This window comes from Dothidotthia symphoricarpi (assembly GCF_010015815.1).
Source record: "Dothidotthia symphoricarpi CBS 119687 unplaced genomic scaffold P153scaffold_10, whole genome shotgun sequence".
In the NCBI taxonomy this organism is placed as follows: domain Eukaryota; kingdom Fungi; phylum Ascomycota; class Dothideomycetes; order Pleosporales; family Dothidotthiaceae; genus Dothidotthia; species Dothidotthia symphoricarpi.
Window position 1 is genome coordinate 45,106 of NW_022985017.1, and position 16,345 is coordinate 61,450.

The 16,345-nt window shown below is 53.5% G+C and overlaps 7 protein-coding genes across 7 annotated transcripts; 2 read left to right on the forward strand and 5 right to left on the reverse strand.

The window, feature by feature from the left end:
• Positions 1-176: 176 nt before the first annotated feature.
• On the reverse strand, positions 177-2,829 carry P153DRAFT_396509 (uncharacterized protein). Its single transcript, XM_033671486.1, has 4 exons — positions 2,490-2,829; positions 1,838-2,443; positions 715-1,732; positions 177-661 (listed from the first exon to the last, which is right to left on the reverse strand). The coding sequence occupies exons 1-4, from the start codon at positions 2,749-2,751 to the stop codon at positions 307-309; spliced, it is 2,241 nt and encodes a 746-aa protein (XP_033523601.1). The 5' UTR covers positions 2,752-2,829; the 3' UTR covers positions 177-306.
• Positions 2,830-3,445: 616 nt separating this feature from the next.
• Positions 3,446-4,148, reverse strand: P153DRAFT_385432 (uncharacterized protein; the record flags this gene model as incomplete). The annotated part of the gene is made up of 2 exons (XM_033670428.1): positions 3,446-3,765; positions 3,821-4,148. The coding sequence occupies 2 exons, from the start codon at positions 4,146-4,148 to the stop codon at positions 3,446-3,448; spliced, it is 648 nt and encodes a 215-aa protein (XP_033523602.1).
• A 678-nt stretch (positions 4,149-4,826) lies between these two features.
• Positions 4,827-5,414, forward strand: P153DRAFT_356822 (uncharacterized protein; the record flags this gene model as incomplete). The annotated part of the gene is made up of 1 exon (XM_033666678.1): positions 4,827-5,414. One exon carries the CDS (start codon positions 4,827-4,829, stop codon positions 5,412-5,414), a length of 588 nt encoding a protein of 195 aa, XP_033523603.1.
• Positions 5,415-5,470: 56 nt separating this feature from the next.
• Positions 5,471-5,931, reverse strand: P153DRAFT_385434 (uncharacterized protein; the record flags this gene model as incomplete). Its single annotated transcript, XM_033670429.1, has 2 exons — positions 5,471-5,717; positions 5,840-5,931. 2 exons carry the CDS (start codon positions 5,929-5,931, stop codon positions 5,471-5,473), a joined length of 339 nt encoding a protein of 112 aa, XP_033523604.1.
• A 178-nt stretch (positions 5,932-6,109) lies between these two features.
• On the reverse strand, positions 6,110-8,216 carry P153DRAFT_396513 (uncharacterized protein). Its single transcript, XM_033671487.1, has 3 exons — positions 7,506-8,216; positions 6,430-7,462; positions 6,110-6,223 (listed from the first exon to the last, which is right to left on the reverse strand). The coding sequence occupies exons 1-2, from the start codon at positions 8,175-8,177 to the stop codon at positions 6,434-6,436; spliced, it is 1,701 nt and encodes a 566-aa protein (XP_033523605.1). The 5' UTR covers positions 8,178-8,216; the 3' UTR covers positions 6,110-6,223; positions 6,430-6,433.
• A 209-nt stretch (positions 8,217-8,425) lies between these two features.
• On the forward strand, positions 8,426-11,070 carry P153DRAFT_315949 (uncharacterized protein). Its single transcript, XM_033664974.1, has 2 exons — positions 8,426-10,842; positions 10,902-11,070. Exons 1-2 carry the CDS (start codon positions 8,450-8,452, stop codon positions 10,945-10,947), a joined length of 2,439 nt encoding a protein of 812 aa, XP_033523606.1. The 5' UTR covers positions 8,426-8,449; the 3' UTR covers positions 10,948-11,070.
• Positions 11,071-12,577: 1,507 nt separating this feature from the next.
• Positions 12,578-15,165, reverse strand: P153DRAFT_375750 (uncharacterized protein; the record flags this gene model as incomplete). The annotated part of the gene is made up of 4 exons (XM_033669601.1): positions 12,578-13,646; positions 13,698-14,460; positions 14,511-15,009; positions 15,067-15,165. 4 exons carry the CDS (start codon positions 15,163-15,165, stop codon positions 12,578-12,580), a joined length of 2,430 nt encoding a protein of 809 aa, XP_033523607.1.
• Between the last annotated feature and the right edge of the window lie 1,180 nt (positions 15,166-16,345).

A 16,345-nucleotide genomic window follows, 5' to 3' on the forward strand; every position in this document is an offset into this window, starting at 1 on the left:
ACCCTTTACGCTATCATTAAACTGTTCTCAGTATCGTTCGATGTGACATTAAAGAAATTGGGAAAAGGTGTACTACCTAACGCAGGTTTGAACCTCTTAGGAACAGGAATGTGGGTGAAAGCGCAAGCATTATGGACGGGAACAAAAGACAGAAATCGAAAAGAATACTAAATCAGGGCACATAATGCGGGGACATAGTGTTGTACATATTGGTGGATCCAAGAGTGTGCACACGTGTATACAGTCCGAGACTGTCGAATGATATGTGGAGGCATCTTTCCAGCACAAGCACTTAAAATCTGTAGTTTAAGCTACGGCTTTCCACCTTGCGTGACTCCACAATCCTAGTCCGAATACCGACGACGTTCTGGCTCCATGTTCGTGAACTACGTGATCCAGAAACGCATTCGCGTCGGTAAATATCTCTTGCTTACAACTTTGCAACTTGTGTTTCTCAGCATGAGTTTCCATATTATATCCCGACACATGAGTACCACATATTAAACACCGACTAACCGAATAGTCAAGGAAGATAAAGATTGAATGAGGACAGCTGATATAACGGCAGGACCATGAAACATAATCTTCAAAATAACTAAGTGCGATCTTGAGATTATGCTTCGGGTCATGGTGTCTTAGTGGACATGTTTCATACTCATCGCTATTGCTGATTAGCTGGTGGGGTTCCTGGATAGTGCCGCACAGAAAACTCACCTATGCAACTCTGGTATTACTACTAATGGTAGCCGTGTAGGCCACCATCCTGTCTTGCAAGAGCCTTTCCGAAGATGAATAGCCACATGATTCTGTCTTTGATCCCAGGAGTCGAACGAGGTGCCGCAAAACCCACAGTGGACAGCAGAACATTCGGGAGACGTGTTTTTAATTTTCCAGCTGAGTAGTAAGCGACTAGTGACCCACTCTCCGACCTCTGGGTGAACCCTTCGCATGTGCGCTGCGAATTGATCTTTTCGTAGAAATGTACGGAGGTTTAGATCTTTCCCAGCGCAGCTGTTTTCATTTCGTATCGCTGTGTCTGAGATGTTATGTGTTTCTGCGCTTTCTAACCCACATACCCAGTGGTATGGAGAGTAATGAACAGATTCCTCATGTCGTTTCCACTCAGATTGGTATCGAAATGACAATGAGCAGGTTGGCCAGGTACAAGTGAATTGGTACGCCGTGTTGGTAGGCAATGACTGGAGATCAGGCCAACGTTTTCGTCCCCGACGCGACCCTCTAGAATCGATAGATCTGTTACTCGCTGAACTATGCGCGCTTTTATCAGAGCCTCTCGAGCTTTCTGAATTAGTTGCGATCTCTGTCTCAATCACATTGCCTTGTATTTCTACTTTGTCGTTGGTAGATACAGCAGATTCTTGTGGTAGTTGTGCTTGATATTGCATGTCCCGAAGGCGTACGAGTATCTCGTACAAAGAGTCAGAGTCGATGTCCGATACGTCACAGGTATGTGAGGGTGAATACTGCTCAGTACTTTTAGTCATACCTATTTTGCTACCATACTTTTCCTGCACGCTGGTCTCCTGGATTGCTGCTTGGATGGTCGCAGAAGGTACGGGGTCATCGCTCGCAGGAGCTGCGAGGTACCTCTCAAGAGAGCTCCTGCCAGTGGGTGGCGATAATCGGTTCAAACACTCAAGTTTCGCAGATGATACGCTTTCGACACGGGAGAAATTGGGCGAGTTCATTGTGATCATGTCTGAGACAAGGTCTGAAGGATGCCTAATTAGTACATGTTCTACATTGATCTCTTTGTTCAGAAGGGCAACACTTGTACGAGGAAGACAAGTTCGGTACCAAAAGACATTGAACTCACCCCCAGGGATTTCGTTGCGTGATCTTGCATTAGAAAACCAAGTGCGGATAATTTTGATGTTGAGTTGAGTGGCAGTGGCTAACAAAGCCAGATCATCGACGCTTGGATACTGGTTGCGCACAAATTCCTTTTCCATAACTTCTTTGGCTGACGGGGGTATTTTCGTTCGCTGAGCCTTTCTTCTTTTTGTTGGTTTGCTTGGAGTTCGAGATACGCGCCTACGTTTCGTTGTAGGTTGCGGCTGGGCACATGCGGGACTTGATCCTGGCAATGGCGAAGCCGTGTCAATACCATTGGTTGTTGTTCTAGTGTCCGGAACCGTCTCAGTCGTGGGAAGAATGACTTGAGAGTGTGAAAGGTTATCTGCATCGGATATGCGGGAATAGTCGGGCGGACACTTCAGTTTGTGGTTGTCATCAAGACCAAGAGCAGTATCGATATCAGCGTTCGTGATCAGAGTGGAATCTAACAAAGGTTCCCAGCTGCGTTGAGTACAATACTGGTCGAGCAGATGCCCGTCGTAAGTACATGCTGTAAATTGTTCGCTTTGTGAGATATCTTCGCCTGCCAAGTCAACAAGATCTCCTAGGAAGTCATGAGGGTGATCTGTGAGTGTCAGAGAATCCTGCTCATGAGTATAACTTCCACGTACTAGAGGGATTAATATTCCCGTGATTATGGGGCAAACAAGGCTGAGCAGGTAAAAAGCGATCCGGACAAACTGTGGTGGACAAATCGAGATATTCCACATGTGGGTTCATGCTAATCTGAGTGCCATGGTTGGCAGTATGTGAGATGTTGTTGTCAAGCTCCAAGCGTTCACAACTATCATGGTAGATCAGGTCGTTGAACAGATCAGGGTGGATGTAGGTATCCCAGTCAACCGGCTCCTGAGGGCAGTTGGTGAAATCCATGCGTGTATAGGTGAGTGTTAGCGATAATTGAGACGTTTGAGGTAGCCATGATGCGATGTTTGCCAAAAGATATACCCCTTTGCAAATAAGGCTGAGGTACCAGGTGAGCGGCTTGATGATCGAGGTGAGCGCCACGCGACGCACGGGCCAACGATCGGCGCTCAATGAGATCGAACAGCAGGCTTTCGGGGGAAGGACCAAAGCCACATCCTCCTCCTAACATCAATTGCGGAGCCTACAGGCGGTCGACCCAGTTATCGCTGGGTATTTTAGAGCTAATCGCGCGATAGTCGTTTGCGTACCTTGTCTTTGGCGCTACAACACACCAGGATACACGCCTCTTTACGCGCATCGTTGAACGCCATATTTTGAACGCGTCCCGATAAGCACGTTGCATCGTTGTTCATGATCGTTCTTTACGTTCAGCGCCGTTTTCGTGTGGAATTGAAGAGTACACACTTATCACCCTCAGTCGATGTTCTTGTAAAAAATGACAGAGTCTCACCCCCAGAAGCGCAATGCATCTGTTTCCTAACATCACCGTTCAAAAGCCAATTCAGCGATGATCATATCCATCATTGATAGCGCAAACACCGCTGTGCCTCTACAGTGCACCTTGAACTTCACAGGTCTAGAACGACTTCAACCTGAACAAATATGGCTACAATACAATTCGGTGAAAATACCACAGCGTCTACTCGTCAACGAAAGTCCCATACACACACTCGCCTTCTTCCGCCACGTCCACAGCATGCAACACCGACTGCGCAGCCCAACCACCCATAAAAGAAAACATTAGATCTCCCTCTCCACTTGCCATCCAACCTGGTGATTCTCGAAGCTCATCGCGCGAGAAAAGTTCGTTTGCCACAACGTCAACATAAGTGGTAGTACTTGCCTCCTGCGAAGAAGACGCCAAGACCGTATCACTGGCAGCGTATGAACCCTGCTTAAGCAGCTGCAGATTCGCTTGCGTGAGGCTGTGTACGGGAACAGCCTTTTCCTCGTATATACCTAGTCACATTGTTAGTCAGGCCGGACACTATATTCAAAGCATAGTGGAGCTTACCCCAATTATCCGCTGCATGATCAGTGCAGTCGCATCTTCGCGGAGTACACAAATGAAGCGTGTCCACTCTCTCCACGCTTTCCCGTCCGTCGCGCTCATCATCGGTGATGACTTCTCCAGAAGTCACAGAAATGGGAGTATCTGGTGTGCGCAATGGATCATATATTTGATCTGACGCCAAAGTTTCATTCTCAGCGGAAAGAGTTGAAGTTTCTTGGAAAAGACCAACGTCAAACGACTCGCTGGAATTGACGATTTTTGTGGGCAAAACATACCCAAGTTCGGAGTTCACATCAACCGCGAAGATGATTAGATCTGCGTGAGACATGATGATGGACGGATGAAACAGTTGATAGTAGTGGAAAGTCCATCGTGTTATAACTCTCTTTTTATACAACCTTTACTTGAGCCTCGTAGGTCTTGAGATCCAAGGTTAGCACACGTCTTGAGATGCAATGTACTCTGAGATCCAAGGCCAGCCAACGACATGAGATACAAGGCTAGTGGATCATCAGAGATGCAAGGTCAGCCAACGGCTTGAGAACCAAGGCAAGGCATACAAGGTCAGCAAATCCGATGCGTTGATGATCGAGGCGAGAAACCGCGTCGCGCACAGACAGAGCAACAAGGCGAGAACCAGAAGCGCAGGACAAACGCAGCACTCACACTGCATCGCGCACGCACCTTGACATGGGTTACGAACTCAAAAGTGAGGAGTAACATGCACATCATTATTGAACTTTTCATGTCCAAGAATTGAAGGAGGGTAGTCGTCACATCCAAGCCCAGGAATACAGTGACGGCAACGCACAGATCGACAGGCACAAGCGGGGCATCCATCCATCCATCCCCCACCACCCCCGACCAGCGAATCAAACAACGCGCAACACAGCTGCATAATCACACTCACAACGCGTCTCCTCTCCTCACCCACCTCTCCCAATCTCCCATCCCCCCCAAGCCTCATAACATCCCATCTGCACACCTCTCCCACTCCGAATCCAAAATGGCGACCCCCTACGAAAAAGCCCTCGCAGCCATCGACGCCGCCCACGCCCTCGACCCCACCCTCACCACCCCCTCCTCGGGCCCCCAAATACCCTACGAACTGCACTACGCGCAAAAATCCACCTCCTACCTCACGCAACGCCACCCCACCGCCCCCGAAACCCTCCGCCTAGCAATCCGCGCCCAACACTTCCGGCGCTGGGAAGTGCCGCGCTCATCCTACCCGATGACTCGTCCGGGCTACCACGCCTGGCGCACATTCCTAAAAAAACGGCAAGCGTCGCTCGTAACGCAGATCTGTCTCGACGCGGGCTTCAGTCCCGAGGATAGCGAGAGAGTAGGCGCGCTGATCCGCAAGGAGGATTTGAAGAGCGATGAGGAGACGCAGGTGCTTGAGGATGTGGCGTGTCTGGTGTTTTTGGATGATCAGTTTGAGGCGTTTGAGAGGGAGCATGATGAGGGGAAGATATTGGGGATATTGAGGAAGACGTGGGGGAAGATGAGTGAGAGGGGGCATGAGTTGGCGTTGGGGATTGGGATGAGTGGGAGGAGTGCGGAGCTTGTGGGGAAGGCGCTTGCGGGGTGAAGTCGTGATACTGGTGATAGATGGATGGAATTGAGTATGTGTGTGAATGGTTCTATCTATGCGCCTCCCTCCCGCTTCGCGTACTCGTCCTCCATGCGCTCCTCGTACAGCCTATCCGCCTCCCTCTCTGCCTCCGTCTTCTCGTGCGCATTCACACGCTCCACATGCTGCCCGTCCTGCGTTTGTGCTTGTGTTGTCGTTGCGCTGGTTGATGTCGACTGTGCCGTCGTGGAGGAGGGGACTGGGACGGGCATATTGGTTTCGATTTCTGGTTTGCGTTTGGGAAATGAAGTTGTTTTTGTACTGTGGGTTCGAATTTGTTGAGATAAGTGATTGATTGATGGATGGTGATGTGTATTGTATTGGAAAATAGGCGTGAGGATGAGAGGTTATGTATGTACAAGCCATGAGAGGGCGGGAGCTACGTCATGGTGGCTGTGCGGACGGGTAGATGTGGCTGGAAGCTTCTGGAGGGCATGTGATGTGATTCGCCACGTTGATTTTGCGGGACGGCCATGTGGAGAGCGGTCGAGGTCAGGCGTGAACCTCACATCAAGTAGTTTGTGTGTGGGTACAAAGTCGGTTTTGTATCTATGTGACGAGCGTGGATTGATCAATGCATGGCAGTACGGCAATCACAGTGTTATTGAGTCAACGTAATACAACACTTAACAAAACGAAGTAGTAAGAAGAATGGCACTGCAGATTGACGATTGATTTGTCCACGAGAGTAAGACTTCCTCTCGTATCTACGCTGAATGCATCTGTTTATCTGGACCAGAGTGAAGGCCAAAGTTCAACACCAGTACCTGCAACAGTCTAGTCAGCAAGTGTCAAAACTTTAAAACCTGCTGTTCCGCTGTGATACACGAGGCTCAGACTTGCCTTTTAAAAATACAGGTCAATAACACCAAGAGGTTGTATGTAGTGTTGAGGTGCACTCTGGTGTTTCCCGTCGTTTGAATGCTCACTAATCATCGCCAAAAAATTGATGGAGGAAATTGCGAGAACTGACCTAATCAAGACAACACTTGCGTTCCCTTCGTCCTGCCCGTCTCCATCTTCGCGGTCCGTGCACCAAACTGGATGGCACGCTTCTTCTCGGCTGCAACGCCCTTCATGCCTAGCTCCCATGCAAGCATCCGGAGTACTCTCTTTCCTGGCTCAAGTAACAGCGCAGGATCGTCTGATCCTTCTACTTCGGGATTGGCAAAGTCGCATTTGGCAGTGACGGGGAGTTGGAGTGCCAGTGCGATGAAGTCCTCATCCAGGTAGGGAAAGCGTACTTCTTTGCCCGAACTACTGATCACACGGTCGTCTCGCCCGAGGTTCCTCTTCCCCAGCCGAGAAAAGTCGAGCTCGAGTTCTTCAATGAGACCCTCGTAGCCGCGACGGGCAAAGGCGACAGCATGTCGTTGGTACCCGCCAAACAGCTCATCAGCACCAAGACCAGACAAAAGCACATGCGCTGATGTGGTGTATGAAACAGGCATGCTGTGCGACGTGGCACCGTATAAGCCAGCTCCTCGCGATGCAAAGTAGAGCGCGTTTGCTATAGACAAGTCCATCTCGGTGTTGTGAGGATACATGAGTGTCATGACGTTGTGACGGTGTGCGACTGTTTCGATGTATGGGACATTGATTGCTACGAACCGCCAGTGACGATCGGGACATGTCTTTTGGAGCTCTGCATACGACGAACGGCCAGTGATGCGATCGGGACAAAGCTCGTAAGGGCTGGTGCTGGCATCGAGGTTCTTGTGTACTCGTGGGTTCTCAAAAGCGACGTTCAAGAGATCGATGCTCTGCCTGGCTGGAAGCAGGTGATGAGACAATTTGGCCAGGATGGTGCAGTCGAGACCGCCTGAGAAGAGAATGGCAACTTTAGCCTCTTCTTCACGTGGCGTGGACTGGACAGCTTCGCGGACGTGCTGGATGCGCAGTTCAAGGGAGCATTGGAGCGACTCTGCAAGTCGCTGGACCGTCGTAGCATCTGGACGTGCAGGCTGACTCGGGACGGTAGTGTTGAGTGGTGGAAACGGCAGATGCTGCTGCTATTAGCTCACAGATGAGGCGTGAAGACTTACCTACAAATGAAGTCTTGCCATCATCTCCCTTGCGCGACACACGATGGGGTGTACGGGTAGTGGACTCGCTTTGTAGTTCAAAGACGTAGATGCCATCTGCCTCTACTTCCTCCCACGCGTTGCTCGCTGCACTGTCGCATACACTCGAAAAAACGATCATGTCGCGGGTTGTGGATTGTTTCAACAGCGAGCGTCTTCCCAGACAATCTCGGCCGTAGTAGATGCGCTTGTTGACAGGATCGTAGAAGGTGAAAGCATACGGGCCCTTTATGGAGGACAAGACATCCATAACAGCTGTAGTTAGTGCGGTTGGATCTGCTGGCTCAGCGCAAGCTTTCAAAAGCAGGTCGAATATGATTTCAGAGTCATTGCCCGTGACGGATCTGCCCTGAACGCTCCAGGCCTCGCCGTTCCAGCAGAAGACGGAGCCTGTCGCGTTGTCTTGAAGGGGCTGACGAACGACTGTACCGCCTCTAAGTGCAAGTACTGTCGACACAAAGGTCATGTGAAGCTGCGAGGGCAGTGCCTTCTCATCCTGTTCGTTATCGCGCTTTGTGTCGAGTGTGATTTGAAGCTGTCCAGTACTGTCGGGGCCTCTATCCTGTAGAAGCTGCTTCGTGTTTGTATCAATCTCGACGTGGCCATGACGGCTGAGGGCGAAGAAGATGCCGCACATGGCGAAAGGAGGGTGATGGGATGTGATGTGGACGCGAGCGTGACTGTGGACGCCAGGCCAGGATCGTTAGCGCGGGCCTCGGTGGTTTTTGTGCACAAGCGCCGATGGACATGCGGGCGGAGAGGCAGCGGCGCAGGCGCATCATGAGACTGCTTCAAAAAGACGTCGTGTGTACCGCCTCCCTCTCCCAGCTCGCCAGACTCTCCCGGAAGTCCATGACGGCGACTCCAGTCCGACTTATCGCTGCCCGAGCCTAGTGGCCGAAACGGTCCATGTCTCTGCCGAACGCACCTCCGCACCCCGACCCAGCCCTCGACCAGACCGAGGACGCGAGGCCAGACCATGTGGCAGAGAAGCAGGATGGAGCAGTGAAGACACAGCCCGCAACCTTGGCGGGGAAGACGGCCCAGTCTGAAACGCCTGGCAATGACGATGGAGATGACGAGGTGGGGCAGCGTGCCAGTGCCAGTGCCAGTGCCAGTGCCAGCGCCAGGCCCCAGGCAGCGGAGCGGATAGAGGGCGTGATAGCCAAGGACATGGTGGAGCCAGAGGAGAGTGCTGTGGCGAGCTTGAAGGCAGTGCTGGAGACGGCCTCAGACGCGGACCCGGTCGACGAGCTCACGGCCACGACAGAAGACATGGCCCTCGACGCGACACCACCGCGAGCGCCCACGCCCACGCCGACATCCAGAGCCGCTGGCAAGGCGGCCATCCGCTCGCCGTCGCCCCCACCGCCGCCCCCGAAAGACGACAGGTACCTCGCGACCAGCAACGACCCCAGCCGCACCACATCGCCCGCCCCTCACGACAAGGCGAACGGGGGGAGTGCCGAAGACGCGGCGGCAGCAGAGTACACGGCCAAGTACCATGGCGGCGAGGATGCCGTCGACGACTCGCAGTCGGAGATACAGAGCATCATGGAGCAGTTCGACGCCAACCCCCTACTCGAATCCCCGCCCGTCTTCCCCGCCCGCCAGTCAAGCCTCGCGTCGCTGGACAAACCGCTGCCCACACCCGCCGACGACACGGCTTCGATAGCCTCGATCCACTCGCCCCCGCCGAGAACATCCTCCCTATACCGCGTCAGCACAAACCCGTCCTTTGTCGAGCCCGCCTCGCCCAGCGCCCACGCCTCGCAGTACAAGCCCGCCCAGCCAGTCCCCGAGCCCGAGCCCGACCTGCCCTTTGACTTCCACCGCTTCCTCGAGCAGCTGCGCCACCGCACCGCTGACCCCGTCGCAAAGTTCCTGCGCTCGTTCCTGCTCGAGTTTGGCAAGAAGCAGTGGATGGTGCACGAGCAGGTCAAGATCATCGGCGACTTCCTCGACTTCATCACCAAGAAGATGGCACAGTGCGACGTCTGGCGGACTGTCTCGGACGCCGAGTTCGACAACGCCAGAGAGGGCATGGAGAAGCTGGTCATGAACCGGCTGTACAACCAGACTTTCTCGCCCGCCATCCCCCCGCCAGAGCCAGCCTCCCCACGCAAAGGCCGGCGGAGACAGGACCCGCTAGGCCCGGGGCGGAGGGGGCAGCACCAGGAAGATGTCGAACGTGATGAGGTCCTCGCCCAGAAGGTGCGCATATACCAGTGGGTGAGGGAGGACCACCTCGACATCAAGCCCGTCGGCGACAAGGGGAGGAAGTTCCTGAACCTGGCACAGCAGGAGCTGCTGAAGATGAAGACGTACCGCGCCCCACGAGACAAGATCATCTGCATTCTCAACTGCTGCAAAGTCATCTTCGGTTTCTTGCGCACGTCCAAGTCGGATCAGTCTGCAGACGCCTTCGTCCCCCTCCTCATCTACACAGTCCTCCAAGCGAACCCAGACCATCTCGTCTCCAACGTGCAATACATCCTCCGCTTCCGCAACCAGGACAAGCTAGGTGGCGAGGCAGGATACTACATCTCCTCACTCATGGGCGCAGTGCAGTTCATCGAAGGCCTAGACAAGACATCCCTCACCGTCACCGACGAAGAATTCGAGAAGCACGTCGAAGCCGCCGTATCCGCCATCGCCGAACGCCACGCGCAAGAACCCGAAAAATCACACACTCAACCAGACCCCACACATCTCCATCCCTCCGCCCTGGGCCACAGACGCATGCCCTCGCCGCACTACCACCACCTCGCCGAAAAAGCTACCCCCTCCCGCCCAGAAGTCACAACGCGCAACTCCTTCGACGCAGAGACATCCGCCCCGCGCCCCCACTCTGCAACACAACGCAACAAACCCGACGCCCCCGACGCGCCAGAGGAGGAAAACCTCGCAGTCGCAGGCTTGCTACGAACGATCCAACGCCCCCTCAGCACGATTGGAAGAATCTTCTCCGACAACGACACACACCACCACCCTTCTTCCTCGTCCTCGACGCCCCAGCAAAGTAACTCCCCACGCCCCCCGCCACTACAAGGCCCCCGCAAATCCACAGACCACGTCTCCGAGAAGCGATCCCCGGGCGACGCCTTCCCAGGGACGGAAGACCGCCATAGACAGAAAATCTCCGCACAGGATGCTGCTGCGCGCCAGGCGTCTGCGGATGCGGAGGAGGCGAGGCGGATTCAGAGACAGGAACATAGGGTTGTTGTTGAGACGCTGACGGGGATGTTTCCGCAGCTTGATCGGGATGTTATTGAGGATGTTGTTAGGGGGAAGGATGGGAGGTGAGTTTTGCTCCTTTTGTTTCTTTTTTTGTGTGTTTTGGTGCTAATGTCGTGAATAGGGTTGGACCTGCGGTTGATGCGTGTTTGGCGCTTGCTAATCCTTGAGTCGTGAGTGGGGGTGAGGGTGTGGATGGGTAGATGGATAGAGGAGTTGGAAGAAGTGTATAGATATTCATTATATAACATGACATGACAAGACACAACACGCACGATACATTCGTGAAACTGGAGAAATGGCATAGTCCGCATTGCACATGCCCGCCAACTATCAAACAAACACACTATCCATATCCCCAATCCGCAACACCAGAATACGATATACTACAGCAGTACATGTAGTCTATATTTTCTCTTTCCCTTCCCTCCAGTAGTCTAACCCCATATGTCACCGTACTTTACCTCCCACATACCAGCCAACCCCCATTATCCCCTCAATCTTGTGTTTCTTCGATCTAACCCTAGTCCTCGGTGTGAGTATGCATAGTCCGTCCATCCATCTGATCAGTTTATCATCGTGCGCATGGATACACAGCGTAAATACACACATATACATAGTCAAACAAGAAAATAATAGAGCGTTGATTTACTCAGAGATATTAATCGCCAGCTTGTCACCTCGCTTTTGTTGCGTGAATTGTATGTGTTTTACCCTAGGCGGAAGAAGAAGAAGAAGAAGAAGAAGAAGAAGAAGAAGAAGAAGAAGAAGAAGAAGAAGAAGAAGAAGAAGAAGAAGAAGAAGAAGAAGAAGTGAGAGGAGGAGGAACGACGAGGCGGTTTGGGTAGACTGAATTTGGTATATAAAGAGGGTGTGTGTGAACTACCTGCATCTGTTTCCATCTGCGTGTGTAGTTAATGGGCAAGTTGCAAGTCCGGACTGTATGTGTATGTTGCTTGAATAAAGCGCGTGCTATGTACGCGCTCAGCGACGTTCTATTTATTTTCCTTTACCGTCATCTATCTTGTACATGTGCCTAGCTTTATGCGGGGGATTGTTGGTGCTCGACATACGCGCAGCTGTCGTATACGTATGTGTTGTCGTCGCCTTGTGTTCGTGTTTGCATTCTGGAGAAAATGTCCGCAGTCACTGACATCTCCCTGCTCGCGGGCGAGGTGTCCTTGCAAATAGCGGCCGTTTGGAGGGGAAAGCCCCAGCCCACAAGTCCCATCCCATCCCATTCCAAGTGCCCAGCATGTTCTCGCAAGTTTTGTTAATATGTCCACCCAGCAGCCCGAGAAAGCACTCACGCCACTTCCCTGACGCTCCGAAAATCTAGCTCGGTAGTTCGACAACAGTGGTTTCGAACAGGTGCGGTGTCCATCTGGCTCCGTGACAATGGCGTGCGGAGCAGGGTCCGAAATAAGTACAGTCCCGAGAGCAAGTCTGGTACGCTACCATGCCCTGTCTGACCCGCCCCACTATGAAAATCGCATGAGGTATCTGTCACTCAACTACCGTTATAGGTCATGTCAGGAGTGGGACCTCGAGCGTCAAACTCGATATTCGTTTCTAGAACGGACGAGCGAAAAACCGGCGAACGGCAGCAGAATGGGGCCGAGATATGTCGTCATATTCAGCTGGGACTTGGTGGATTTGCGCCGATCACCACGCGGGAGTTACAAAACCCGGTGCGCTACCGATCTCGAAGCGGAAGTTGCCGCACGTGGCAGTAGCTCATCACATGTCGTGATTCTAGCCACGCGAGCCAAGAATTGCAGTTTGGTTATCTTGCTCGTTTCAGTATGTGTTTAGTGGCGGAGGTCGGAAAATCTGGTAGCTCTGCTGAATCATGGCCTCAATGTTGCTTGTCTCGTTCATCTCGAAGTCGTGCATCAACTCTTCCTGCTGCTGCTGGTTGAGTCCTGTGCCCCGAGCGTCCTGACTCCACCCAGGATTGAGATAGTCCGCTACCTCATACCCATGATTCGCTGCATAGCTCTCGTTGTAGAGTGGCGACGCCATGGGCATGGTGTGCATGCCAAACTGCTCTTGTTGAGGCATGGAGAACGTCGGAGTCCACTGGGGCATTTCGTCAAACGTCGTTGGCAAAGGTGTGAACTGCGCCGGCGGCGGGAAGTTGTACATGGGCATGTTCGTATCGATGGACGCCTTTGGGCTAAAATCCGTGTATGGCTGCAGTGATGGTCGTTGAGGTGGGACTTGTAACGACGCGTGGTCACCGTTAGGTGATGTGTTGAAAGGATTTTGGACGGTACTGTGAGGGCTGTCGAACTTGAAGAGTTGGTGGTTCTGGGTTGGTAAATAGCCGAACGGTGGCGAGACTTTCTCCGGGGGCGTGCTCACCGATACGGTGGACGCCGTAGCAGGACTCGTTGTCCGAGACCTGTTGATGCCGTCCACCATGCTGCTCGAGACGATCGATGCAGAATCAGACGGTGTCCCGGCTGCGATAGGGATGTCACCGTCCTTGTCGAAAATCCGCATACATGCGTCGATCAAGTTGCAATATAACTCGATAGCGGACTTGACTCCAGGCCAACGCTCAGACGAGAGCCGGATAGATTTCATGGCAACGCCTAGATGCTGCTCCACATCCTCGCGACTGTGAAGGCGGCGTACTTCAGAATACGACAACGTCCAGAGCATCGTGTTGATACACATGAAGATGGCTTGGACAAAAATCCATGTCACGTCGACGCTCCTGTTTTCTATCTGCTGTTCAGTCATGTAGATGTTGTACTCGCACGCATCATAACAGCGTATGGCAGCTTGGCAAGAAGGTCGGGGAACCTGCGGCGAGGGTCGGTACATGAAAACAATCATCGTGTTGAACCTCCCTGTGAACCTGTCTGGCGGTGAGCTCGTGCGAAAGGTCAGCGATCGTCTTGCTACTTACCAGACTTTGTTCAAGCCTGACCCACCGTCCACCTCAGGACTAGTGTCCCTCCATGCCTCCATCTTGGCCAGCATCTCTTCGAACCAGGGATGCTGGTCGTCTTTTGGTTCGGCCTGCTTCTGCTGATACAGCATCTTACGGATTTCAAGCTGCAACATGCGCATCTTGAAGAAGTGGATAGCGATCCACTTTTTGAGTGAACCCTGAGGCGCAGGCTTGATGCCGTCTCTCGTGATGTAAACGTCGTCGACTAGCTCGAAGAAGTTGACGTCGATGTGCTCTCGCCTGGTCGCGAAATGAGCCGGCCGCCCTAGGCTGTGCGCCAGCGCGTAGTCCATGGAAAGCAAGCTCCAGAATATGCGCCGACGCATGTCGACTTCGAGAGGGTCCGCCAGGCGTCCACCAGAGCCCATGGTAATTGTTTTCTCTTCGTGCAGCCCCAAAGCCTGACACAGCCTGATGCCAAGCCCAATGATATAGTACACGGCGGTTCTGGTCGAGGTGAGGAGCGAATAGCCAGCGACCAAGCCGAAGCACTGCAGCGTCTTGAGATTCATGGGCTTGATGGCCGCCTCGAAGAACTTGAGGGCGGCGAGATAGTAGCCGTCAGCGAGGCCAGCGTATTGCGTGTCCATTCGCTGCAAGCTGATGGCGATGACCATGCGCACACAGTAGTTTTGGTAGGGGTCGGTGGACCCATTGTAGACGTCCTCGACGTCTTGGGTGAAGGTCGGCTCGTGGAACATGGGATACATGGCGTGTACTGCGCGATGTTAGCGTGCTGGGGGGCAGGTGGATACGAGCCATACACGCCTTTGAGGTAGAACAGCTCGACCAGGTGGTTGGTGAGGCTCCTGTTGGGGGGCAGCCCTTCAGCGGCGACGTCGCTCACGAGGGGGTAGACCTTGGAGGTTGGGCGCTCGTCCTCCTGCGCAAACGTCGCCTTGATTGACGTGGCCCGCGCCGAGGGGACGATCTCGGATATGTTCCTGGACTCTGTGAACTGCTTCGCCAGCTGCATCACCAGGCGCGTGATGGTGATGCCGCTCGAGGGCCCCAAAAACTTGGACTCGTCCGTGTCCTGCACACGCACCGCTGCTGCCCCGCGCATGACATCCTCGGCATCCGGCTCGATGTCGTCCCTCTCGAGTTCGGCCAACTGGCGCTCCAGCTCTCGCACCTTGTGCTGCAAATGTACGACGTAGTTCCGGGGGATCTTCCTGCCCTTGGCGGGGTCGTAGTACTCGCAGTGCGAGTTTGTTCGCTCGCAGGGGCCACAACGGGGGAGCCCAGGGTCGCATCGCGTCTTGCGCTGGTGAGGGAGGGAAGTCAGTCAGGGACACGGCCAAGTCAGCACTGAGCTTCTTACTGTCCTGCAACGTTGGCAAGCCGTCAATGTATGCGCAATCTGCGTCGATTTGATGCCATCGCCGTCCCTCTGCGAGTGCGTCGCCGTCGCGGCTTCCATATCTGGCGGTGACCAACAGGCGCGTCTGTTACCAAGTTGTTCGCTGCTCTCAGAGTAGAGAGGGATCGACATGCACGTCCATCCGAACTGATGCCAGCGGCGCGTGCTCGGCCAGCCTGAGCATCATAAGAGGACGGGGCGTTTGTAACAAAGCCGCCAGGCCTGTGGCACAGCCGAGAACGGGATGATTGCCGTCGGTGGGGTCCCGCCGACAGGCATCACAATCTCACATGGCCATGGCCAGACGATATCCATGGAACAATGGATGATGCACCTACCTTTGTAGCCGCCTCGGTCTAGCATAGAACATGCCCACGTCGCCCTGCAATTGGGTTGTATCCTCCCACGCTCTACCACAACGTGCACGAGTAAGAGACGTGGAGATGGGGGTCCTGACAACGCCCTGCTGACGTAACGGGCTCTTGGTCAATCGAAATACCAGGAACCAGGGTGCAGTGGAATCATGCAACAGCTTGACAACTACAACTAAGTTTAACGTAGGAATCTTGTACCTGAATTTTGAGTTGTATTCGCCCTGCTGGCACCTAAAATAATTTGATTGTGTAGTTTTGCGCCTTGTAGGAGCCACAAAAGATGTTCCTTCTCGCTTTTACAGTTGACCGAGAGACGAGTTATTTTGCGGCGTAGCCAATCATCTCCTCGATACAGTACACAAAGCATGACAAACACGTCTCGGCGCTGCGTGGGCCTGATGGTGTCGGGTTCGAGACTTGCTGGAGCTTGCGGAGACTCGCGTGGTACGTACCTCGCAAACAAGCGTGACAGGGCCCTGATAGGTTGGCGCAAGATTTGGGTAGCCGGCCAAAGGGAATCGCAGCTCTCACCTCGTCGCTCACAACTGCTTCATACTCTCTCGCGCGCCCCTGACAGGCGCAAAACAGCCCGAGCAGCCCTATCTGACGGCTTGCAGGGGCTCAGTCGTTCCTGCCGCTACAGAACGACTCAACGCTCGCAGTGCACGGGGCTACTTCGTAAACCGACTACCTCGGGCGCCACTCCTCGACCCGCTCACGACCACTAAACCACCACACATCAGCTGAAGTGCCCTGCTGTCTGCCCTTGCAGCATTCCGCATACCCGCGCATCCTAGGCCGCTGCGCTATACCCTCGTCCTTGTGTGTCCAAGTCTGGTAAGTCTATTCCGTCTCATATGGACTCA

Excerpts from the sequence above, each read along its gene's own strand:
- P153DRAFT_315949 (XM_033664974.1), top strand. The coding sequence starts at position 8,450 with ATGTCTCTGCCGAACGCACCTCCGCACCCCGACCCAGCCCTCGACCAG. Across the intron at positions 10,843-10,901 it reads GTTAGGGGGAAGGATGGGAG|GGTTGGACCTGCGGTTGATG; the intron begins GTGAGTTTTGCT and ends TGTCGTGAATAG.
- P153DRAFT_396513 (XM_033671487.1), bottom strand. The coding sequence starts at position 8,177 with ATGTGCGGCATCTTCTTCGCCCTCAGCCGTCATGGCCACGTCGAGATT. Across the intron at positions 7,463-7,505 it reads ATGATGGCAAGACTTCATTT|CATCTGCCGTTTCCACCACT; the intron begins GTAGGTAAGTCT and ends TAATAGCAGCAG.
- P153DRAFT_396509 (XM_033671486.1), bottom strand. The coding sequence starts at position 2,751 with ATGGATTTCACCAACTGCCCTCAGGAGCCGGTTGACTGGGATACCTAC. Across the intron at positions 1,733-1,837 it reads ACGCAACGAAATCCCTGGGG|ACCTTGTCTCAGACATGATC; the intron begins GTGAGTTCAATG and ends GGCATCCTTCAG. Across the intron at positions 662-714 it reads GTAATACCAGAGTTGCATAG|CGATGAGTATGAAACATGTC; the intron begins GTGAGTTTTCTG and ends AATCAGCAATAG.